The following is a 26784-nucleotide window of genomic DNA, read 5'->3' on the forward strand; positions in this document are numbered from 1 at the left end:
TGCCCCACTGTAGGTTCCCCCAGTTCTACAAGCTGTTCGTTCTCGTTTATGTCCCCTTCACTTCTATTTAGTACACGGGGATCTGACAGGCCCGGGAGCCGCTGCCAGTCCCCTTCGAGGCTTTCCCCAAACCGCAGCTCAATTCATGTCCAAGCCATTCACCTTTACCTACTAAAATGCTGTCAAACTTAAAATAGCCAGTGAAACTTGTCAGCCTCCAGAATAATGTGCTCAAATGCAGGTTTGAGTATCACGAACTGAACTTGAAGTCGAGCAGCTTTTTTTAACCAAGATGTACATTTGATTATTAAATAATAATCAAACGATTTCCGAGTTTATTGAAGTGACTTCTGATGAGAGGATACTAACACAAATGCAAAGCAGGTAGTATCATCAAAGAGGTACAGAGTTGATCTGTGGCGGCAGTGAGCAGCTGCTGCTTGTCAGTAATTAGCAGCTTCACTCAGCGCAGCTGGAGGAGCCAACCCTGCCAGAGAAATGTTCTCAGTGACCAGTTTTACTCAAAAAAGGGAACAAAACTGGACAGGTATTGTCACTTTTATTACTTTAATATGTCTAAACCTTCTCCCAGAACAACAGAAACAAGGAAAGATTTTCAGTCAGCCTGTGAAGAAATGTAGCTGTCTGATATAGCCTACTACCCAGACCTCCCTCTCCCAGGCTACCTCCACCGAGGCGTTCCCAGGCCAGCTGAGAGATATAATCTCTCCAGCGTTTCCTGGGTCTGTCCCGGGGCCTCCTTCCAGTGGGACATGCCTGGAACACCTCACCCAGGAGGCATCCTTATCAGATGCCCGATCCACCTCAGCTGGCTCCTTTCGATGTGGAGGAGCAGCAGCTCTACTCTGAGCCCCTCCTGGATGGCTGAACTTCTCACCCTATCTCTAAGAGAGAGGCCAACCACCCTTTGGAAGAAGCCCATTTCTGTCGCTTGTATCCACGATCTTGTTCTTTCGGTCACTGCCTACAGCTCGTGACAATAGGTGAGGGTAGGGACATAGATCAACCGGTAAATTGAGAGCTTCGCTTTTACACTCAGCTTTCTCTTCACCACGACGTACTGGTACAGCGTCCTCATCTCTTGTCCACACACTGCAGCCGCAACACCAATCCGCTCGGCCAGGAGCAGAGGCCCTTGCGGACCAATCCCAGGCTACCAAGACTAATCTATTTATAATATTTTACGGTCATATCAAATAGGATTTGTGCTGATGAGTATAAGAGGATGGATGAGTGAATGATTATTCTCAGTGTGTCACTGTAGAAATATAAACTCATACTGAAGTTTGTCCACAATCATGTCGCCTGCATGAAACCTGGTAAAGCACATGGGCTGAAATATCTACGATGTGATGTTGTGTCTTTGGAACATTGATTCTTCCCTTGTTTCCTGGACTTTGTGAAGATGTCCTGGAAAAGAGACAATGTAACTGTGGTCAGGTAAAGGGTATCTGCAGAACATTCAGAGACAAAAACAAAAAAGAAAAGAAGACACAAATCTGAAGGGGTCAGGGAGAAAAAGAGAGAGGAGAGAGAGAGGTGAGCTGAAGGTGCTGAAGAGACAGCAGAGCAGGACAATTCATCAGCCTGGCTAAATTAAGGAGATTACTGAGTGTGGTCCCCTGTGTGGATATGAAGGAACACACCTCCCAATGTGATTGCCAGTGGCGGCCGTGTTGTAACTCAAGGTTGAGTTTGGATGATGAGAAGGGGGTTATGGAGGATTATACGAGGACATTTACAACGTGATGATTCCAGGAAGACATTGAGAGGCGAAGCTCAGCTGGTCAGCAGCTTCACCTGAAGGCAGAGGAGTTGGACGATCTAACGGCTAATAGCAGGAGCAGCTTCTGGGATCTGCCTGCAGAAAACATTCAGTTTATAGGGCCACTCGGTTAAAGTTATATTTCCATCCGTGTTCTCACTGCAGCACCGAGCGTGCTGTTTCTGGTCAGCCTTGGTCTGTGGCCCCCCCTTAACTTTGAAGCCAATATTAGAATTAAAGGTTATATGCAGTGTTGGGTGTAATGCGTTACTAAGTAACGCATTACACCGTTTCCTCTGGTAGAGTCGGACTCATCCAGAGGAAACGTTCCTGTTTACCCTCAACTTTCTCAAGATGTTTGTCCAGTTAAATTACTTTTCCACTGAAAAAGTAGAGTAACTAATTACTGTTCATTTTTAGGTATTTTAATTACAGGTACTTACAATGTACTTGCGTTACATTGTAAAATAATTAAACTCGCTGAATATCATTATTTAATTTCAATAATTTATCTTCTAAAGGTAAAAATAAACTCTGCCGCTTTAACATCGCTGTAGTGCAGCTGTACGTCATTTCGCGCCAGTTTGCTGCATAGTCTTATTCTAAAGCAGAAGATGTCGTGTGGCTGTTTTATGAAATGGACATATTCCCGTCTCTTCACTTTTCTGAAACAAGCAGACAAAAACATTACAGTAATATATAAGCTATCTCCTGGGGAGAAAAAAACTATCGGCTGCTGTTAATAGCACGAGTAATCTACTGAAGCACCTGACACGAGAGCATAGACGAACACTTCTGAGTGATCCTTGTTCATCATCCATGGATAACACTGTGGCAACTCCTGCTAAGCAGCAAAACTTGATTTTACTCCAGCAGCACAGAAGGTGCTTAAAAAGGTGAGCTTAAAAAATGATTGCAGGCTACATTGTGGAAGAGATGCTACCGCTGTGTACTGTAGAGTCTCCGTCTTTAAAAAAAAAAAAAGTATTATTTAAAGAGTTTAATTTCTATTGTTTGTCCACTCAAGATTTATAGGGATTTTAAGAAGTATTTAGTTTAATTAATTTAGTAATTAAGTTACTTTTCTGACACAGTAATTAGATAAGTATTTTAAATACAATATTAACTAAGTAATTAGTAATTAGTAATTAACTACTTTTTTAAAGTAACTTACCCAACACTGGTTTTATGTTAATTCATTCTGTGTGATGTGAGCTTTTCTAGCTGTAAATGCACTAAAAGTCATTTAAGGTTGAACTACGTCAGGTCTGTAACTTCCAAGTGTCTCTCTACTGTTAAGCTTAAGCTGAGAACTCTGGTTTTCTGATAAAGCTCAGGGTTGGCTCTGATGACCTTTAATCATCTTTTAGTTGTGCTTTTGTAGGCCTCGGGCTGCTGATGGACCCATCGCCATGCTCTAAGCACCTCTCCTCTAATCCCCTCTCTTACACTCTTCATGCATTCATGTGCAGCTCTTGCATGCCAGTAACTGTCTCAGTGTTGTTTCCCTTCACATTTCTGCAGGTTCTGTGAGCTGCCTGTTTCTGATCTGTGGTTGCTGCTGTGCTGACCTGTGTCTGTTTGTTCCCGCTCGCATCTTTTCTCTCTGCTCTCTTTTGTGATCTCGGGGATCAAGACAGATGACCCACCTGCCCTGAGGCAGTTCTGTTGGATGTTTCTTCTTGTTAAAAAGGAATTTTTCTCCCTGCTGTTGCTAAATGCTTGCACGAGGGAATCGCTGGGGTTCTTTCCGTGATACCATACGGTCATCACTTTACTGTGTAAAATGCTTTAAGACGGCAACATCTATAAAAAAGATGAAATTTATAGAATTCTCATCAAATAAAATTGCAACATTTTTTTATTAACATAATGAGAAAACATTATTAAACAAATTTGGCAAATCCAAAGTCTATCATTAGAGTACGAATGATAGACTGTATTCAAAGCACTTTGAATCACCTTGTTGTTGAATTGTGCTATACAAATAAATTTGCCTTGCCTTGCCTACGAAGCACCTTGAGGTGAGCGTTTGGTGCTACATGAATAAAACTGATTGAAATTAACTTAAACTTCAGGCCAGCCGAAATGTTTTTTTCACACTTAGGCCTGCTGTGTTGCACCAAAGTTGTTATATAAAATAGATTAAAACATATTTTGAATGTTTGTTTTTCATTAGAAATGTAGTGTAATCTTAATTTAGAAAAGGTTTGGGGCAAGCAATTTAAACTTGTTTTAGAGTGTGGGCCATATCTAAATGTTTTAATCTAAGAAAAGTGGCACTTGAGCAGTACACTTTAGTTTTACTATATGATAAAAAAATACTGCTGTAGTAAACAAAGGTGTCACGTCTGCAGAAAGTAATACAAAGGAACCTGAGAGGAGACGTGGAACATGGGACATGGACGCCTGAGACGAGGAACATGGACGAAACACAACAAACAGAGAAGGACAGGGCTTAAATACATAGAGGAATAACGAGGGGGCGAGACACAGGAGGAGAGCACAGGAACTACATCCACACACTTTCATACGGCCTACATTTATCAAAATTTGTCTGATAATTATCCAGAACTCGATTAGAGACTTTTTAATAAGTCACAAAGCTGTGGACTTCTTTTCCAATCAAAAGAAAAACTGTTTGAGCTTTGAAAATATTTAGCCCTCATTCAGTCGGCTTCATCCACTGTTCTGTCATCTTCTGATCAACGGAAGCAATGCTTTGAGCCACCAAACTTACCTGAACTGATGATCCAGACATCTCTGCCACCTCGTTGCCTGGTTTACGATGAGTAATTAAGAGCGCCCGGTGGCGCCAGTGTCCGGCAGCCTCGCCTCTGTCAGTGCGCCCCAGGGTGGCTGTGGCTACAATGTAGCTTGCCATCACCAGTGTGTGAATGCGTGTGTGAATGGGTGGATGACTGGATATGTAAAGCGCTTTGGAGTCCTTAGGGACTAGTAAAGCGCTATATAAATACAGGCCATTTACCATTTACCATTTAAAGCACTAACAGTGTTTTGTTGTTGTTGACTCCACCTCGCCTTTCGGTCATGGTTAGCCCAACCCGTTCTCACTCCCAAAGCGTAACATTTTACGCTAGGTGACAAATCGTCACCATATTACGTTTTCGGCTACCCACCACGTTCCTAAATGACGACCTCGGAAAAAGAGGAAATATGAGAACCGTCTGGACTGAACCTACACATGTTCGCTCTTATTCTTCAAATCGCTTAGAAACACGCTATTTAACATCATTAAAGTCCTGGTTAAGGTCAGGAATAAGGTTATGGTCAGGGCTAGGGATAAGGTTAGGTTTAGGGCTGGAATACAGGGCTGGAACGTCTACTCCCGCGGGAGCGTCATTGCACTGGATTCCAGCCATAACCCGCCGCGTACCATAAGAACGCCGAAGGTCTCCTTTCGCGTTCCTCAGGAACGCCGCGGGACGTGACAAAACGTCGACATGTTACGCCTCGGGAGTGAGAACGCTCTGGGTTAGCCTCTGTTATCAGAAAGGAAAAATGAACAGCAGAGATTTTCACGAGTTCTTACACCCTGATAAGACTGTCTTCCCCTGAAAAGCTTGACATCGTATAGTGAGTCAACACTAAAAATAACATAGGGATCTATGGTGTGATGATCTTCTTGCTCTTCTCCTTTATCAATAATTTCCTTTCTGTCTGTGGGTGTGCTCGTGGTGCACACCCACCCACATCACCAACAGCTGGAGAAACTTTAAGGTGAACCTCAAACATGAAAACAAAGTTGGGGAAGGACGTGCTGAGTTGTGGAGGTAATGCAGGCACGCTGGTCATGATGTAAGTCTGCTGAGTCCTGTGATGTCTTCTGTTGCATCCACAGCTGCAGGCTTTTCAGTGTATTCACCACAGGCTGTTCAGAACTGGTGTGTGTGTGTGTGTGTGTGTGTGTGTGTGTGTGTGTGTGTGTGTGTGTGTGTGTGTGTGTGTGTGTGTGTGTGTGTGTGTGAGAGAGAGAGAGAGAGAGAGAGAGAGAGAGCGAGAGCTGCAAAGCAAACACTGCACCCTGCCAGATAAAATGTCTCTGCAAAACTATTTTTTCATTATCTCTCATTAAAGAGAAGTACGTTAGCTCTCCATAAAAATATGCAACAAAAAGATATCTCAGATATAAAAGGAAGAAGAACTCCATGGCTTTAAAACCTGTTTGCAAGCTGTAAATAAATAAAACTTTGTTTCATGATGAAACAGTCAAACATAAGCCTGAAATAATTTTATCCTGGCTGATTTTTTTTTAATTTATGATTTGTTTTTGTACAATACCTTTTTCTGTTTAATGGAGGTATTGAACATTTTTTTAATTAATGACACATTTTCCCCAGATCAATTCCACATCATCTATAACATCTTCTACCATTAATAAACATGCTATTGTTGTTCTACTCGGTGCAGTCCAATCACTTTTGTTTTGTAACTTCCTGTTAATCTTAATTACTAACTTTATTACCATTTGCATTGAAAGTTTGAACTTGACCTGTTGTATTTAATTAATGTGTATGATGTGGACGAACATAAACAAGTTGATTTTCTGATCATTTGCTGGAGAAAACTTAAAAACTGCATTTTCTTTGATCACCCTGTAGCAGAAGTGGCAGAGGTGACTGCTCAAAACTAGTTAGAGCTTATAAAACGTCTCCTTTTTGCTTTTTACATTTTGATACCAGGCTGATCTTCCATTTGTTTCTAAATAATTTTCTTTCTGGGTTAAAAACTGATGTGGTTACAGTTTCTAATGACCCCACAGGTTGTTTTTCTTCAAAATCTTTAAAATGCAAAGTTGTAATATATTCATATTCCAGGTATTCCTCATAAAATATGTTTGTAACATGAGGCCATTTGCATTTTTATTTATTTTTTCATTAATTTTTTAAAAAAATGCAGTTTTTGTATCACTACCCCACCCTTCCACAAGTGGGGTCAAAAATTACCCCAAGCAGTTCCTATGCAATTTTCTATGAAACTTTCATTCTTAGCAACTCTGACTGTCCCACTTACACTTCTGATGGATCAAGAATTAATTTTTACACAGTAACATACACGATTTAAAGTCAGGGCTGCACATAAGTGGTCTTCAGGTGTGTATTCGCTGTCAAAATAAAAGTATTCCCAGAAATTCAGAGAATACGCGGTTCTTTTGCGGTGGAGGGATACCAAAGTAATTGCTTACAGAGCTTGCTTCTTCGACATCTTTAAGAGTTCTGAACAAATGTCTGTCCTCCTCCAGAACATGTACGCAAACGAACGTTCCAACTTCTTATCTGGTGCGCATCTTTTATTTTGACAGCAAATGCGCACCTGCGGACTATTTATGTGCAGCCCTGTTTATAGTTTTCTGTGCATTTCAAACATTGTACTTTCTGATGTTTTTTTTTTTAATATTTAAAGTAACATGGCTGCTATGAGGCCAGCTGTGAACCTTGCCCTACAAATGATCCAGGACGGATGGGATGAAGAGCCCATCGGAGGCATTGACTCAGAATTTGACATCTCAGATATAGAGGACCCAGACTATTGTCACCCCCATCCCCCCGAACAAGACTAGTCAGATACAGAGGAGTCCTCTGAAGAGGAAATGGATATTGAGTCTAACAGAATGAGCCCCTCTTACTGCTCTGGCCACAATATTCTGAATTAGTCAGCCAGGGCTTGCACCTGGGTTTAGTACTTTCTCCCCAGTAAATGCATGGAAGATGTTCATGTCTGATAATATAATAGAAGAGGTGCTGACATGCACAAACATGGAGGCACTAAGAGTAGCCACAGACAGGGGAAAAGAGTGGGAAAATGTAATCAAACAAAAGCTCCTGGCCTTCATTTGATTGACCATTTTTGCAGGAAGTGAGAAGAACTGGGATGTACAAGTTTTTTGGGAGTCCTCTGCATAACCCATTGTACAAGGCCACTATGTCAATTCAAAGATTTAAAGATATTGACCGTTTCTTGCACTTTGATGACAAGAGGACCAGAGCCTACCGACTGAAAACAAACCATATGGCAGCTTTCAGCTACGTATGGGGCCTGTTCCTGGTCAACTGCAGGCAGAAATTCATCCCTGGTGATTGTGTTACAGTGGATGAACAACTTGTGCCTTTCAGAGGGAAGACCCAGCTTCTGCAGTATATGCAGCGCAAGCATACAAAAGTGATACAAGCGATAGAAAAACTGCAATTTCTTTAAATTAATGAAAAACTAAATAAAAATGCAAAGTGCCTCATGTCACAAACAAGTTTTATGAGGAATACCTCAAATATGAGAATGTTACAACTCTTTGTTTTAAAGATTTTGAAGAATAACAACCAAGTTTGTTGCAAAATGCATTGTTTCTATTTGGGGTCATTTTTCACCCCACTCGTGGAAGAGTGTAGGTATTGATAGGTTGTGCATCCAAGGGTTAAAAAAGTTGTTAACATAAACTTAACAATGTAGTTTATGCTGTACAGTGTAGGTTTGGGGAAACAGCCACTTCATAAACGCATGGCACAACATAGAAGAGCCACCTCGACAGGACAAGACTCGGCAGTCCATCTGCATTTAAAGGACAAAGGTCACTCTTTCGAGGATGCCAATGTTTACATTTTGGACAGAGAAGACAGATGGCTTGAAAGAGGAGTGAAAGAAGCCATCTATGTCCACTGTGAGCAACCATCTTTGAACAGAGGTGGTGGCTTACAACACCAACTGTCTGCCATCTATAATCCAATTCTGAGATCCCTTCCCAGATGCCTTAACGCCCACTCACATCCTGGGCCATCTGACCTCTGGAAATCACATGATTAGGGTGGGGCTAGGTTTCACAGTGGGTTCACCCGAAACCTTGGCTGATTGTGACTTACATCCATTTTCACACCTTGGCTCATGTGATTAGGTAGAGGATCATTAGAGGGTCTATTGTCTCTCTTGGGGGGACACTCCCACAGGACTTAAGTCTGGGAGTCTCCACCATTTGACCCTAGAACTGAAGAAGCTTCTCAGATGAGAGGTGAAACATCTTCAAGCAACCTAAAAATGTCCAGATGCTTGACAAGCTCCTTAGACTGTTTTTGTGACTTGGTGCTCTATGTATACAGTTCAATTGAACTTGCTTCCTCCACAGTTTGAGGTTGTGAGAGCTCACATCTGTCTTCCTGCTATCCTTCTAGCATTTAGCAGGGTTATTGCTGTAGTTTTCTTTACAGAGGACAAAATTTCTTCTGGCAATGTTGTTGTTTATCCTTGTTGTTTTATTTCATCCATATTTAAGTTCCCATCCAAATGTAATGAATTGAGAAAATTGGCAAAATAAATTGAATGCACATTTCCATCAACTACTGTTATGGAAATATTAGCAGCCGGCTTGTTGAAGTTAGCAGTTGTTGACACTACAATTTTCCAGCTGGGTGCCATTAAATCATTTTATAATAAAAAAGCACAGGAAGATGACTTCATTAGGAGCAAACCAGTCAAACCCCAAACTGTGAAAAATTATATAAAATGAGAAAACATGATTGAAATTATGTACACCAATCAGCCACAACATTAAAACCACTGACAGAAAAAGTGAATAAAGATAATTAAATTGTAATTATAATACACTGCTTTTTGATCCAGGCATTGGGGCAGTAACCCCCCCCCCCCCCCCCCCCTCCCATGATGTAAAGAGCAGCTCAAGAAAAGACACCAACATTTAGACCCAGACCTCCAGCCTCCCCACATCCCAGACTGATCAAGCACTCATGAGATGTAGTGGATGAGGCTAGACCATATACTGGACCATCAGAGGATAATGACTTCATCTCGTGCAGTTTTTTTCCCCCATGTCCTCCCACTCTGGATGTTAAAGTCACATGATTCATGTACATCATCACTGATTTAAAAAAAAGTGGTTTCCATTATAGTTTGTCACATTTTGCTTTTACATACAATGTAAACACAATGAATACAATGAATATTCCATCAAAACTAAAACTAAATCAAATGAATTTAATATTTCTTTGTAAATTAAATTCTGTGTAAACCATCTTGATATCACAAAGCTAATACTTATGAGCCTCTCTGAGCATCACAGCAGATGTCATCGTATCCAAGTAACTGGCGATGGAACATATTTTATTTCTATTTTATTGCCTTTGAACCCTTCTGCAGTTCTGCAGTAGACCAGAAACTCCAGAAAACCATGAATCAACATTTGGACATTACTGGTGCGAAGATCGGCTGCACCAGAAACAGAACAAAGTTACAGAGTTTCCAGTAAAGACATATGTGTTCTGCAGTTTGCCACTTTTTGGCACCATCTGTGCAGGTTGAAAGTTCTTATTAAATAAAGCGGAGAACAGCACTGTACACCACGGCAGACTGCTTTGAGAGCAGTTTCCCATCAAAAAATAAATTTAAAAAAATCACAGTTTCCTGTCTCATTTGCTTGTTTCGTCTGCCGTGGTGTACAGTGCTGTTCTCCGCTTTATTTAATAAGAACTTTCGCAAGACAGCAAAAGAAGGAAGAATTCATGACAACGTGTTTCAGACGAAAATAATGGTTTTAGTCTTCTTTTGCTGGTTAAGATCATTTTGGTTGGAAAATGATGAAGGTTCAGCAGGTTAGAACTCTCTCTGCATCTCTCCATCTGATACACTGTACACACTGCAGTAGTCACACCTGTTGCACATGCTCTAGAGTAAAATAACAAATGACAAAGTTTCAAGGGTTAGAGTTAAATCCAATCATATGTGCAGGTTGTGACCAGCCCATGTTTGATGAACGCACTATCCTGAGTTTGAGGCCAACGGCGTTCTCTAAAGGATTGACAGTCAGCGTCAACAACTGTTTTTTCCCCCCTTTTCTTATTTATTCGGTTTTTGATCTAATATGCTGTATGTCCCCTCTTAAAGTTTCTGCCTTGTCCAATGTGACTTTGTTGACTGGCCCAAGATATGCATCTCATAAATACAAATCAAATATTCTCATTTTATATGGAAATGATGCAATGTAGGTGATTACTTTCACTGCAGTCTTTTATTTTGTAATGTATTTTAAGGATAAAAATGTAAATGGAAACATGCCCTAAGATCTGAGGACAAGATCAGTTGCACAAAAGAGCAGCAGTTAACCAAGTTAAAGAAAGATCATTGTCATGGATAAAATAAATCAATGTTGACTTAGTTTGTATGCTAACCATCCAGCTGTACCTCATCTCTGAAAGGATCTTTATGGCACAAGGTCAATTCAAAGAGATGATTCAAACATTCCCATTTCCCAAACTGCCTCTTCTCACCTAGCAGGATGGCTTCTGTGTAATCTCTACTTTAAATATAAAGAAGAACTGGAGAGCTAAACACAAGAATGATGTTGCAACGGTGAGCTGATGGTGAGTGGATAAACCTGTCACACTGTGGGAAACTACCAAGCATTTGTGGGTTACATGGTAGAAGAAGTGCCGTCAAAATAAAGTACCTATGCAGTGAGGTTAGTTCACTGCTTCCCTTCACACTTCTCAAACTGCTCAACCTCATGTCCTCTCCTCTCTTTGTGTCTCCTCATCACGTCCTCTGGAGGGAGGAGCTTAGACGTGAGGAGTCTAGGCAGCAGACACTACACAGAATGAAACATCTTTGCCTCAGAGCCTCATTTTAAAATCATGCCAAGTAAAAATGACCTGTGGCTCCGCTGGGTCATAAATAGCTTTGTCAAAGCCGCATTATTTTATGGTGGTTGTGGCATGTTTCATATTTAGGGCCACTGAAATAAATCTGAAGCAGTGTGGCAGATATTGGACTAGTTCTTAATCACTGACAGGCAAAAAGAACAACTTCTGAATCCAAACCAGAAGTTAATTAATTTTTTACCCCTGAACGCCTACTGGGAGAAACTATTGAAGCACTTTTCTGAACTGAATGGTTTCTGTCATATTTTAGGCCTGTTTGTAGGACAAAATGCCTGGGTTTGCATCAGAGGTTAGCAAAGGTGGTCTACACCTGTGCAGATACCTTTGGAAAAGCCCAGAAACTAAAACCAAAACTTTACTGATATATGCTAAGATATCAAAGGTCATCATTAACATCAGAAAATGTCATCTTTATGGAGGAAAGAGTTACAGAGTCCTCTCTCCAACACCTGAGCGTCTTCCACTCTGACTCTGAGACTGAGACTAATGCTGACGTACAGCAACGCATAGTGATGGGGACAATCAGACACAAGTAAATTCAGCCAAGAGGAAGGCAAAAAAGCATGAATGACACAAGGAACCTAAAGCTGCACAACAGGACACAGGTATCAGTAATTTTAATACTTAACCTAATATTTAACTTCAATAAAAATGGTCACTGGTAACACATGCAACCTCATTCATGGTGATGGAGTGTGCAGCTTCTGAGTTCTGAAAAAATGAGATACATGCAATAAAACATTTGCAAAGTGATATTTTTAAGAACTCCTTTTCTACCTTTTCCCATTGCACTGATACATGATTTGCTGAGCTGCTGTTTGTGCACTGGATTTTAGTCCAACTTCTTAAGAGATGATTGAAAAATGAAATATAAGACTTTCTGGGCAAAGTTTAGTTCTGAAGCTAAAACAGTTTATGGCGATACAAAGATAGAAAGTTGGTGTTGAAAATGATGAAATAATGGAGAGAAACGCTGCACAACATGGTTTTTTTTTGTTCGTTTTTGTGCATTAGAATCTGACAGATGTAGGCACAGGTTTGGACACATGCTCTCATGGAGGTCTAATACTGTGATGTTAAATCCTAACTCGAGTTTTTGGAACATTTTTACTATAAGTGTAGAGAAATCTGTTTCCCATTGGGTCATTTTGTGTATCTTCACTGTATCCTCCACTCGTCCTGTGACACCAGCTGTTGTCATTGAATATCTGCTCTGATATCAAGAATCCTCGAGTTTCAACCTTTCTACAAGTCTCCCTGCGAAGGCTGCCTGAATGGCATAATGACCTTTAGTAAAGGATAAATGTTACGATGCTTTCAAATAAAAAAACCCAATCAAAATCAAAATTTATTTATAAGCACATTTAAAAACAACACGGGTTGAGCCAAAGTGCTGCACATAGTAGAGGTAAAATAGTAAACATACATAGTAATTATATAAAAGACTAGTCATAATTGAAAGCTAAAGAGTACAAATGTGTTTTCAATTGGGTTTTAAAAATGTCGAGTGTTGGCAATGACCTAATGTGAAGGGGCAGACTGTTCCAGAGTTTGGGTGCAGCGATCGCAAAAGCTCGGTCACCCCTGTTTTTCTGGGGATAGTCATAAGCAACTTATCTGCAGACCTAAGGGCTCTACTTGGATTATCTTTTGTTAAAAACTTTTAGAGGGAAACTGGAGCTACTGATCCGTCCTGCTGCTGAACATCAGCCTCACTCAGCGCACCTGTTCAGCTTGCAGCAGAAACAGTTAATGTGCTAAATGAAGGTCTTTGTGGATGGTAAAAGAGCACAGTGAACTCACAGCAAATATCAAATATCAGCAAATATTAAAGTATAGCATATTGTACCTTGTAGAGTACAGCTGTTCTTGGGCTGCTGCTGTCAGACTCTTCACATTTCTCAGTGAATCAGAACAACTCCTGGACTTCAAAAATACGACTCAACCGTTAACCTTTGCCACTATCGCCTTTGAATCGGGAGACTTCTTGTTTTTCCTGCAGTAACTTCACCTGCCAACACTGAACACCGGCTCCTTCTAACCAGGTGCTGAAGTTTGACAGGCCAAATTATATCCAGTCTCTTTAAATTGGGAGGTTTTCTGTTGCACTAAAGGATGTCTCGGTTCTAGCGGTGAGTTCTTATCTCAGGGGATCAAATCCTGCTGTTTTGTCAGAAGTGCTGTTGCAGAGATACACACAAGATGGGCTTCAGTGTTGGAATATATATCACAAGTTTTTTTTGTCTTCTGTCAATTTTAGGACCTTTTTTGCTTTTTTTGATTCACTTTTTACTCTCCTGTTTGTGGTTGGTTTTGCAGTCTACTGCACATCAGCCCTGCATGCTGGACAATTATGCCAACTGTGTGTTTAATCATGGCACCAGAGGGTTCTTTATGTCGCTGGTTACAAAGTGAGAACCATCTCGCTACTGCCACAACCAAAGGACAACTTGGCCTTATCTGTGAAAGGCAGGCAGCAGGTGAAATAGCAGTACTTGACACCCACGAATGACAACACGCTAAGTATGTAAATACTTAAGATGTAGTGAAACACAACCATCAGGCGACTGGCATGACAGAGGGAGTCAGAGGAGAGGAAAACATGATCTACTGCAGGAGCAGCTGTGCACAGAAGAACAATCATTTATATTCAGTTTAACACAAATGCAAGTGAAATCAAATTTCCTTGAGCCAGTCAGAAATAGTTGTAAATTTTGGCTGTGACTGAGCAAACACTGCTCAGAGATCTGTGCTGGGAGACTTTGGCTCCTGAGGTTTAATGTTTGAAGAGTTGATTAACTCTTTATTAAGATTTCATCAGTGAGGGATTTAAACCTGCAACCTTCCAGCAGCACAGCTGTGAGCCATCTTCTGCAGGGACGGGTCAGCTGGGTTGGTCCACACACTCCAAATAAGAACAGGAGCCAATTACAGCCTGCTGTGACTATAAATAACCACCACAGCACTTTACTCCACATTTACATAAATAGCTATAATGGCTGTGTAATGGTTTAAATATTCATCATGCTTCCTTTGCATTCCACATACTGCTGAATTATAAAAGGAAAACTGTACTGAAGTGAAACCCAAAGATGTTCTGCAGAAAATCTACAGTATGGACAATAAAAACAAACAAACCTACATAAAGAAATTCTATTTGTGGTCTCCTCCAGTCAAGACCACACTTGATTCCGCCTGATGTGCCGCAGCACATTTTAGGAGTGCACGCAAGTAGCTCTCCTCTCTGCTTAATATAAAGCAGCAGTATTATTACTGCTATAGCTTCAGTTTTTATAGAAGGCACATGACACAGAACAGATGAGATCAACAGGAAGTCAGACACAGAAAATTCAAAATAAGAGACCCTGTGCAGACTAAATGAGGTGACACCAACTGAAGGCGAGAATAAAACATCAAAAACAAGTAGTAAATATTGCCACAATCATTGCATTGATAATGAGACAATTGGCAGTAAATGAAGACCAGCTGATCTTTGCTATAATCTCTGCATAATTCTGTCAGACTCATGTTTCACATCTCAGCACACTCAGTGTGAGTCTGAGCTTTGTTTGCTGTATACATCATTCATACTCATATTTAGTACAAAGTCCTGTGTTCCAACCTGTGCGACACATCTGTCTATCTGTCTGTTTCCTTTATTTAGTCAGAAATTAGCCTGAGGTAGGAGCCCTGCACACTGAGCAATTTTCCCTTTACACTAATGAAGACATCATATTCTTGTCTCTCTCTCTCTCTGTGTGTGTGTGTGTGTGTGTGTGTGTGTGTGTGTGTGTGTGTCTGCTCTTCAGTCACAGTATCGCTAAGCCTTGTGATTCCTTCAGTGCCTGCAGACATTAGAATCACAGTCACGTTCCAGCGGACACTTCGGACAAAATGGTCCTGAGGAGAGAGACTGTGTGTGTGTGTGTGTGTGTGTGTGTGTGTGTGTGTGTGTGTGTGTGTGTGTGTGTGTGTGTGTGTGTGTGTGTGTGTGTGTGTTACTCTAAAATCACAGAATACATTTTTGGAGTGACAACATTACAGTATTACACTGCACAAGATTAAAGACACTTCAGAGTATCTTACTGACTGTATGACCACCCAGGCAGGCCTGCACTCTCTCTGCTGATAAATTATAAGATCATTCTGAAAAAGCCTCTAATTTATAATAATTCTTATGTAAAACAAAGTGCCAATACCATGAGATGCACCATGTCATAAAAATCACAGGTGGTAAACAACCTGCTGCTAATGAAGACTCGCTACAAGCAGTATTTGAGTGGTTGAATAATAATAATCCTACTACTACTACTAATAATAATAATGATAATAACAACAACAACAACAACAACAACAATAATAATAATAATAATAATAATAATAATAATAATAATAATAATAATTGGTAATTTACTAACCCTAAGTGGAATTCATTGCATCCCATTTGAGTAGGAATTTGGTGTATACAGGCAGACAGGCTTGCGTGCAGTCCTCTAAAAATAAACTTGTTGTGCATTCTGACTGCGGTTTTCTCTGAGGCAGGAAGAAAGCTACGTTTGGAAGCTTTCCATTAGCATCTGAAGATGCAGAGTCCCTGCAGCTCATTTATAGGTATTAAATTCTGATTTGGTGGCATCTTACTCAAGGCTTCATATAAAGGGGATCGTCTACAAAGCCTCAAAATCTTTGTTTGGTCCTCCTGGTATCTGAATGAAAACAGACATAAGTGAATAACCACCTTAGAAAAAGAAAAAAGTAACACATATTACAGTCAGCCCATAAAAAAGATGATCCCGCGATGCCCCTTCACAGTTGCCTCCTCATGCACCTCCAAACTTCAAATCTCTCCAATTTCATCTCGAGTTGCATCAAAGCCACGTCACAGGATCAATTTCATCTAAAAGAGTGAAGAGGAGTTCACCAAAGCTGCAGCACCTTATGGCAAATAAAGAAACACTAAACAAAGACATGTATTTGGTACCAAAGTGTTAATAAGTCATATTCAGACATGACTCCATTCAATTCAATTTTATTTATACAGCACCAAATCACAACAATAGTCACCTCAAGGTTTATATTGTAAGGTAGACCCTACAATAATACATACAGAGAAAAACCCAACAATCATATGACCTCCAATGAGCAAGCACTTTGGCGACAGTGGGAAGGAAAAACTCTCTTTTAACAGAAAAAAAACCTCTGGCGGAACCAGGCTTGGGGAGGGGCGGCCATCTGTCGCGGCTGGTTGGGGAGAGGAAAGTTAATCCTTTTAAACAGTGAAACGGATGCACTGTGAAGGCCCTTCGATCATGATAAGAACATAAAAATGAATCAGATTAAAACTTTGATCTCTTCTGCTCACGGATTTGTTTCATTGATTTGTGAAATCAGACAGTGTGAGCTTTTGCCTCCTCCCTCAGTTCAGCAGGAGCAGCTCGGTGTGTTTTAGTGAGGGCTCCTCTCCCTTCCCGTAACTCAGATCACAGACACGTGATTTATCACTTTTACAAATATTAAAGGTCTGCAAGCTCAGTCTTTAGTAAGTTCGCTGATATTTCCTCAGGGGATCCACGTATGAGGGGCAGAAGCTCATACCCAGCTAGTGACACCTCCCCCAGCCAGTCATCGGCGTCCTTCAGCCCCGCGCAGCCCAATGGGGCACGCTGTGGGCGTGTCCGCGCGCGGTGAGGGGCTTTTTCGGAGTTTGGTAAATGACTGCAGCAAGAAAGCAGACCAGAGCGCACGAGGCTGTGTCCGCCTCCGTGTTTCACCTCCGTGCACGTGTGTGCGCGCTCTCTTCCGCCATGGAACGGGTCCACACGAGTCGGCGAGCACGTTAACGACACTCCGACGGGATTGCTTTTTGTTCTTTCTCTCGGTTTAGCGGAGCTGGTGTTCCGGTGCTGGTACTGGGGCGGGAGCGCAGCGGCGGCCGCCGGTGAGTCTCCAAGTTGAGCGGCAGCGGACAATGGGAGCAGCCGAGCCGGGCTGCTGCAGAGACCGCTACTACTACTGCTCACCCCGGGGAGCCGCCGCCGAGCAGCAGGAGGAGGAGGAGAGGGAGAAAAGGAGGCACACCTGCTCCACCTGCAGACCCTCCTCTCCGAGCAGCAGCCCCGTGCGGGTCCGGGACGTGTGTAGGATGTGGGTGAGGAAAGCTGCGGCTCTGTCCTCGCGCTGGATTTGGGGAATATAAAGCGCACGTGCACTCTTCTCGAGCCCTCCTGAGAGCGTGAGCCTCCCGCAGACCCACTGCTGAAGGAACCGGAGGGGATGTGTTTCGTTCCCGCTGTCGGCGCCGCGGACCGCACGCGCTGGACTTTAGAGTGATTGGATGTAACTGTGGCTCAGTTGACAGGATCCCGTGATCTCGTCTCGAGACCCCCACCCACCCCCTTCTCTCCCCCCTATTCTTCCCCCTTTTCCCTCCCCTCCCGAACCAGAACCCGGATGAGCTCCGTACCCACTGCCCGCCTCTGTCCGTGGTCCTGAACACAGTCTCCTGGCGGATTTAGTGGATTGTTCCCCCCAAAAAACCCTCCTGCGTGGAGGCGTGAGAACGGACATCAGCATGATTTCATGGAGACTGAGGTCATGAGCATCCCGCGGCTCGGCACCGGCGACTCCGGGATCTGAAACCCACACACACAGAGACACACACACACACACACACACACACACACACAAAAGGTGGAACATTTTCGGTTCACCTTGGAGGTCATAAACCAGAACCGCGACCCCCCCTCCCCTCTCACCCTCATCTTCCTCCTTCTCTTCTTCCACTAAAGGCTTTTTTTGGTCTTTTTTTTTTTTTTTTGGAGGGGACTTCATCCTCTCCAGAGCGTGACCCCCCTCCTCCCCTTCCCACCACCTCCACACACTCCCCCTCCCCTCTAAACAAAATGAGACTGGCAAAAATGTGCCGACTAAACGTGCTGGGGATCTATTTGTGGCAAACGGTTGTGTTTTTCAGGTAAGCAGAAGCATGAAATGGACTTCATGAGTGCAAAATAACGACGTGTGTGTCATTGCTTTTCAGAAAATGGAAAATATGAATTTGCATTTTTATTGCTTTGCAGCCCTACTGTTGGGCGGGGGGAGGGGGGCGTTCATGTGCAAACTTATGAAAGTTGTGTTCGGGTTGCGTGTCTCATTGCTCTTGAGCATGTAAAGGAAGTTGAATTAAGTTGCAGTGAATCCAGACAGGACGGTAAAAGAGGAAACAGCGACCACTAGCGGGCGATGTGTGTTTATGGTGTCAGCGGTCATGTTTGGGGGAAAGGAGCCTGTCGGAGTCACGTGCTCTCTGACAGTCATGTTAAAGCAGGTGTTGCTCATAGCAGACAGTATGTGGAGGGGACATGGTGAGGTTTGTGAATACCTCAAACGGCTCGGAGCAGCCTTGTATCCTGGAAATCCACATTCCCATTTGTCTCACTGGTTCAATAAGACAATCGCTTATTGTGAGTTTTCTTCTTTCATTAACAGACATCCAGTAATCGAGCTCCTTGTACATAATACAGCCAAAGAGGAAAAATGTAAGGACACTGTTTCTGTTGATGGGATAAAACATATTCAGAGACAGTACTTTGTCAGCCATTCAATGCAAACATATTTTTCATGTAGATCTCCAGGTCATCTCCAGGCCGGCTCCCTGTTTGTCATTGTCCCCCTTTCACAAACCTGCTAAATGTACCTGACCAGAACAGGAAGTGGCAGCCATTGTTTTGGTGATGCAGATGATGAAACTCTGTCAGCTGATGACATGGAGGTGACGATGCTCAGATGGGGTTTTTTTTTTAGATTGAACAGTTTTACTGGGGCTGAAAAACTTCAAATCAGTCTTCACCCTCCATTATATAATCATTATTATTTGAATTACTGCTTTGGAAGTATTCTTGACCAGATGACCAACACAGATTTTTTTTTAGGTTGCCAAGATGAGTCCAATTGTATAGAAGTCTATGAGAGTCTACTGCTCTGTGAGCTCAGTAAAAATGGTCTCAGCGGCTGGTTTCAAGTCTTATTCAATGCAACTACATATTCATTCTCCAAATCCCGTAGATGATACAGTAGTTTCTGCAGACAGTTGTGCAGAGCAGAAGTATGAAGCGCCTTAACTGGTGGAAAACACAAGAAGTGCTTCAAACTGCACTCTACTTTCCAATGTCACAGTTAAACGAGCCGGCTTTCTGATTCTGTGCAGCATGTTGGAAACTGAAAAGGAGCCTATTTATAGTTACCAGCTGTTTCTTCCAATTTACGCTGAATGCATATTATAATATTATCTCTCACTATTATTTGCTAACGTGTTTGGGTCCTGTGCGCGTTCCCAGCCTGCAGGTTCCTGCACGTTTCGTTTTATTGCATCACACGTGGATCTCATTTCCCTGCACGTCGCCTGGATTTCATTATGTCGAGTATCACTAGTGTTTTTCTACCTGCTGCAGTGACTACTTTCCAGTGAATAAGGCGGCCATTTACCGTGAGGGACATGGTGCTTTTGTAGGAGGGGGCTGCAGGAGTTTTGCATTCAGTGCACACTGTTTAGTTAATGAAGCAGAGTTGGGATATTGCCGTCTCAGCTCCTCACGCCTGGACTCTGCAGTTCCCTGCTTAATTGATATCTCTTTCCTCCATCCTGACCCACACACCCCCCCACACCTCATTCCACATTCAGCCTCATTACTAAACATTGATTAGCCCGTCAATGGCTGGGGCCAGACCTGATGAATACACATTTAATGCCTGCACATATCTCGCTCACTCACTGGCTCTGTCCACACTCGTAGTATTCATCAAACAGGCAGCAGAGGAGAGCTAGGAATTTAGATTGGACCTGCAGGAAACATTCATCTAACGACCTGTTTCATCTTGCATTAGGCTCAAATCCGAGATAATGTCCTTTTTCCCTGAAAAAGTCTCCTTTTTTAAATCTAATCAGTTGCCGTTTTTAAGAAAATTGGGACTAAAATGTTTTGGAAGAAACTATTTTACTTTATCAGTGGCAACAGCAGCTACAACTGTAAACCCGTGAAGGTTTGTCCAATCTAAGATTCAGTCATTCCTCATCTCATGAACAATTCGTTGTTTATATTAGGAAGGTTCTAGAAATGACAGTCAGTACCAACACAGCGTAGCTCGGATATTAATGTGGACAGTCGGCACAAAATCTATGATAGAAAATTTTTTTTTTTAAAAAGGATTAAAGACTCAATCAATAAACACATTTTAAATAAAAGTATAAACAGTCTGTTTAAAGCGCACAGGAACATTTGCTGTCCAAGTTTCCTACATAAAAAGCAAATTCATGCAACAAAAGATATATTTAAAATAATAAATGATACTATTAGTCTATACTTCATCCAGAGCAGCTTCAGATTATTCACATTAATTGAACTGCTACTGTGGATGAGAAAGTGCAGTGCTACATTATCAGCCAACGCTTGTTATCTCATTGCTTCAATAAACTGTGCAGGTGCAGCGCATGAACAAATACCTATTAATTAACATTATCATTAGTAATAAAGTCATGCTTCACTTATACTAGAGCAGAGTCAAAGAGCCTATTCATTGGCTACAGCTGTCAATCAAACCTTAAAAATAATGTAAACTAATAAGTTATTGTTTGTATATGTATGGTGTCTGCATAGTTGTTATGAAGGAATTAGAGATGTATGGAACTGAGTCACTGCTGGAGCCCCAGCTGGACATTTGAGAAACTGCAGTTTAAAGGTAGCAGTTTAAATAGCTCATGTAGTAAAAGTACAACATACTGTAAATGTCCACAGTAAGGCTAACATTTCAATCTGTTATTCTGTCTCTTGAGTTACAGGTTTATCAAAATCATTTAGGGTTCGTATTCTGTCATCACAGTAATCTCATAGAGATGCTGAGCTACTGCTGAAAGCTCATTCATAATTTCTTGCAGCACATTTTAGGACAAACTGCATGAAGTGAGCTGTAAATTTTGGATTCAAGCAAAGAGATTTATGCCCGGGGTATGTTCTTAATATTAAATAGCAGAAAAGAAAATGCCAACAAACTGATAAACAATATTCTCACATATAACCCTCAAAAAATACTTGTATTTTTATTCTTCTATCAGCATCACTCCATCATTTAACCCCAATAACAAAAATATATTTCCCTTTAATTTCTTGATTTCTGTATGGAAAGGAGCTCAGAACCTCCAGCAATGTTGCTGTGCGTTACCCATGAACGATCACACCGTATCTGAGCCTGAATCGCTGGAACAGACTTAAAGTGCACGAGCTGAACATCACGTGCTCCTCAGTCCTGCGGCACATCGTCTGCTTCTATTGACCGCTCGAGCAGGAACGATTAATCAAACGGGTCAGTGCTGCATTTAGAGAATGCCAACGCACAAACCAGCAGGGAATGCCAATCAGTCACTCACAGTGATTGACAGGCATCGAAACAGCCGCTGACATGTCTGCCGTATTGGTTTTCTACCAGGTGGGAGGTCGTTGGAACAGCAGAATCTTATAGGAAGCTTTGGGGACGGCTGTCCTCTGTCCACACATATCGATGTGTTTATTTTTACAAAAGGAGAAGCTAATCATCCTAAAACTGGAACATGGAACAAACTGGAACAAACATACGTTTGTCATGAAGTCTTCTCGAGGGAAATTTATTTATATTTGGTTTCAGATGCAGTTATACAGTTATTTGTGATCTTAAAGGTGTGCTGGAGCAGGAAAAAGAGAATTAGATGCCTCTCTGTTGACAGTTTAGTTATTTAAAGCCAATCAAGCATCGGGGGTAATTTGCAGGAAGGGTCACTCAGTTTTTTTATGGCTTCATTTGCTGAATCGCTGCTGCAACAAATAAAGCACCTTCAGGTTTTCAGCTTCTTAGAGAAACAAACTGCATCCCTTTATTTTTTTGATCAGCTGCACATCTGCCTCCCTATGATAACACAGACTGATCACCTCCGTTGTTTGCGGGTGCTTGCACGTGTCGTTATTATGTACAAAAGCGCCAGCCTTCAGTCTCTATCCTGAATGAAATGTGCAGAGTGACCTTTTCCTCTGTACATTTCTATTTTCAATAAAAATCTTTTTTTAAATGGAAACATGAGTGGAAACAGTCACCTGCTGCTTGAAGGTAACCTTGAGCTGGCCTTGACGAGGCGGCTGTATGTCGGGATCTCTTCTCTTTGGGAGCGGGACGTACTCCGACCTGCTCACCTCCTTCATGTCTCAGAGTAAATTAAATCCGACTCTGTCAGTTCATGAAATAAATTGATGTTGAAATCTGGCAATTTAGAGAAGGTCATTCGATGGCTTTCTTAAGTGATTTCAGGCAGCGGATGTCAGACTGATATTAAATTGAAGTATTTTAAAGGGGTAGAGTGGAAACTAGGAGAGGAGGGACATTTTAAAGAGGACAAACTGACCTCGGTGGTTTGTTCATTAAATGAAAGGTCAGCTTTCACGTAGATGGCCAGAAAAACAAATCCGTGACAGAATGACTTGCACGAATGTCATGTTACCTGGAGTGATATTTCACTTCAGTCTAGTTCTGGCTTTCATTAGCTGTGTAAGTGTTGTGACTCAGTGCCGGCTGTCATCTGTATTTACAGTCACATTACAGACCTCCCTGCGAGTTCCTATAACAAATTCTGATTCTGTCTAAGAACTTAAAGCATGAAGAGAAAATGAACGTCTGCCTGGGTTCAAGTTCAAGGTCGAACTTGAAGTGAAAAAGACGAGATGCACCGTTCATGAATATAATGTACATTTAAGTGGATACTTAACCTGATAAATGTGAATTAGATGCAGTTTTGACTCTCACTAAAATTCTGATGCAAATACATTTAGACCATTGGGACCTATTTTATTTTCTAATATTCCAGCAAAAGTACGTCTTTGTGCTGATGATACTGTCATATAAACACATGCTCCCTCCAAGTTCTTGTGCAGACAGCACAAGAACTTCAGACTGCATTTCACTCATTTCAAACTGCTTTGCTGCAGTTAATTAATTATTTAAAATTCATGATCTTCATGTATCCATGCCCACCACTGATGCTATTATGTTAAACACTTGTGTTTAACAAAAGAAGGAGAAACATTACATATAGGCTGTTCTGCTGCAGAAAAAAAGTGCAAAGCAAAAATCCAACCCTACCATGTCATGTTGATCAATATTATTCCAAAGAACACAACATTGACTGGTTAAGAAGACTTAATTTTTTTTTCTTGCTTATTCCTAAGGATTACAGATTTGGTTTAAATAAATCAGTGAACGGTGTTGGAACACTCTGAAAAATTAAAAGGATTAAAGAGGCAATCAATAAAAACATTTTAAATAAAATTACAGAAACTATTTACCGGTAAGTGAAATATATTAATTGGAGGTCCTAACAGTCTGTTTAAATGAATATTTAATGTCTAACTCCAATTTTCCTACATGCAGAGCAAATTCATGCAACTTTAGACCGTTGGTCGTTAAGTAAAACCAAAAATGCAAAAGATATATTTAAAATAGTAAATAATACCTTTAGTCTATACTTCATCCAGAGCAGCTTCGGATTAGCATTAGGATTCAACTATATTGTCATTACACATGTATAAATACAGGGTAATGAAATACAGTGATTATTCACATTAATTGAACTACTAACATGGATGAGATGGTGCAGTGCAACGTTATCAGCCAAAGAGTATGCAAAACAAAAATCCAACCTTACCATGTCATTTTGATTTATATTATTTAAAGAAATACGTCATTGACTGGTTAAGAAGACTTGATTTTTTAAAGCTTATTCCTAATTCTTTCCTAATTCCTAATTTTTTGGTTTAAAGAAGTCATTGAATGGTGTTGGAGCACTCTGAAGTAAAGACAAAGCTTCATATTTATCAAACAGATTTTTTGTATCATTACAGGATTTTATCAAAATATTGTAGACTGCACTGCAACCCAGAATGTCCCCCTCATGTTTCCTTTTGTACTTAAGAGAGAATTCTGTGAAAGATAAATAATAAACTACCAGAGAAAGCAGATGTGTGACACTTGGGGTCATTTCGAGCATAAAATAAAGCGTGTTTCCACTTTTTACCCAGAATTGTTGTCCAGGATCTCCCAGGGGTTCGTTCTGATTTGACTTCCACAGCAGATCCAAAGATGAAGCAAATTAGTCTGCTGACATATCAAAAGCACAAAAGCCTCAAATTGCCTCTGAATGTTGCAAACTGCAAAATTGGACATCAAAAACTGAACCTTGCTGTCACTCACACAATAAAATCTCCTCCATCCTGATTATTTTCACCTTTGTTCTACAAGCTAACAGTAACACAAAATGAAGGGATCAAACTATTTGATGGCACACCGTTGGGCTTTCTTTTCCGAGTTGGGAATGCTCCCATAAAATCTATTGGGTGTATTAAACATCAGCAATTGATAGTGAAGGATGGGAGTGAACAAAGGAGATTATCAGCTTTAGCTGCTGCAAACTGCTGCACATAATTCAGGATTCAATAATCCTCTTTTGATCCCCAGAGGGACAAAGATGTCTTTTATGCCTTCCTGCTGTGAACTTGGTCATTAGGGTTCACAATTCAGGGATGGGGTCAGACCTGGAGCAGAGCAGGCGGGGTGAGATTTGCACTAGAGCACTGCCAAAAGCAGTCCTAGAAATCATCCCTTGTCAGTTAGCATACTCACTGCTCAGCCGAATTAAAGCAACTGTTTCATTTATGCGTCTGCCCTCAGGGTGTTTCTTTGTTCGTAGCCGATATTTATTACTTGCATCTCCTTTCATAACAAATCATAACATATATATTTTTCTCCTGTGATCAATTTCCCTGAGTCGTCTAACAAAAAACAATCGACTTCTCTGGTGGAGTTCACCTTCATCTGCAATAATGAACTTCTGGGCAGGTTCATTTCCAAAACTTGATATATGATAATACATTATTGATCAGCAGACAGTGACAGATTTTCACCATAACTAACAGAGTACATTATCAATGGCCTCTCAGAGCTGTAACTGAGTTAAAGCAAAGGTGAATTCCTGGAAATGTCGGGAGCTGCTGTGCACTTCTGAAATTAAAGTGCTGCTGGACGATGGCAGAAGCTGTTGATGAGAGAGGAGCGTTTCTGAAGAGTTTTTTCTGACTTAGAACTCGGTTTAACGACCACTTTGGCAAACGCTGCTCGTTCCTTTTGCGATGGGTTTAGTAGACGGAGAATATATGACAACCAGGATGTGTTTTCACAACCTTCAGATCTGAAAATGAAATCCTATATTTATTTTAAATTTTAAATAAAAAAGGGAAGATGAGCATTTTACAGTCCTGCTGAATGGAGCATTAAAGTTCTACATCATGTTTAAAACATAAAAATGACTTGAATGTGATAGTAAGATAGTAAGAGATAATGTAAAGAAAAAAAAACAAAATATTAGAAAAAGCACTGATAAGGCTTCCTTCTGTGGTAGTTATGTGCAAGTTATGTCCAAAGTATCATGACTACGTGCATTTTAAACACAGCAGCTCCTGATGGGAATCAAACGCACAACCTTGTTTTGCCTTTGCTGAACTTTAACACATTCTCGTACATTTGTGAATATCAAACACAGACTGCTGCATGCAGCCACAGCATCCTCAAACCTGACTGTTCACAAGCACATGGCCTGAAACCAGAACACGTCAGTACCAACAGCCTCGTGCTGTCTTCACATCCTTCATCCTAGACCAAGGGTGTCCAACTCCAGGCCTCGAGGGCCCGTGTCCTGCAGGTTTTAGACGTGTGAGCTGATTTAAATGGCTAAATGACTTCCTCAACATGTCTCGTAGATCTCCAGAGGCCTGGTAATGAACTAATCGTTTGATTCAGGTGTACTGACCCAGGGTGAGATCTAAAACCTGCAGGACACTGGCCCCTGAGGCCTGGAGTTCCCCACCCCTGTCCTAGACTAAAAAATGAACTCCATGCAAGTGTGAAAACCACACGTCAGTCTGATGTTGTTTGATATGAACATTAAAATGCTGAATGCTTAAACATCTAGGGTACGACGTGTTTGCTGGGCGAGGCAGCCTATCTGTTAGTGCCAGGGAAGCGAGCAGCCCTTTGCTTTCCCGAGTGTTACTAAACGCCAGGATGAGATCAATTAGGGATTCGGGTCTTCAGAGGCTTTAAGAACATAATGAGGAACACTTAGGGCTAATGATTGGAGTCTTGCATTAGCCCACACCTCTCCTTTGCTCTGGCGTTTCTCTCTGCTCGCTGTGTGCATATGAGACACCGACGCTGGGCAACTCAGCTGTTTTTCCTTCTCCTCTGCTGCCTCAG

The 26784-nt window shown here is 41.4% G+C and overlaps 1 protein-coding gene across 1 annotated transcript in view; it reads left to right on the forward strand.

The window, feature by feature from the left end:
• Positions 1 to 16518: 16518 nt before the first annotated feature.
• The window catches only part of glra1 (glycine receptor, alpha 1), a 125308-nt gene continuing 115042 nt past the window's right edge, over positions 16519 to 26784 (forward strand). Inside the window, exon 1 of the mRNA XM_080901733.1 lies at positions 16519 to 18436. Coding sequence (XP_080757859.1) covers positions 18366 to 18436 — 71 coding nt within the window. The 5' untranslated portion in view covers positions 16519 to 18365. The remainder of the gene's footprint in view (positions 18437 to 26784) is intronic.

This window comes from Rhamphochromis sp. 'chilingali', assembly GCF_963969265.1.
Source record: "Rhamphochromis sp. 'chilingali' genome assembly, chromosome: 13".
Classification (NCBI taxonomy): domain Eukaryota; kingdom Metazoa; phylum Chordata; class Actinopteri; order Cichliformes; family Cichlidae; genus Rhamphochromis; species Rhamphochromis sp. 'chilingali'.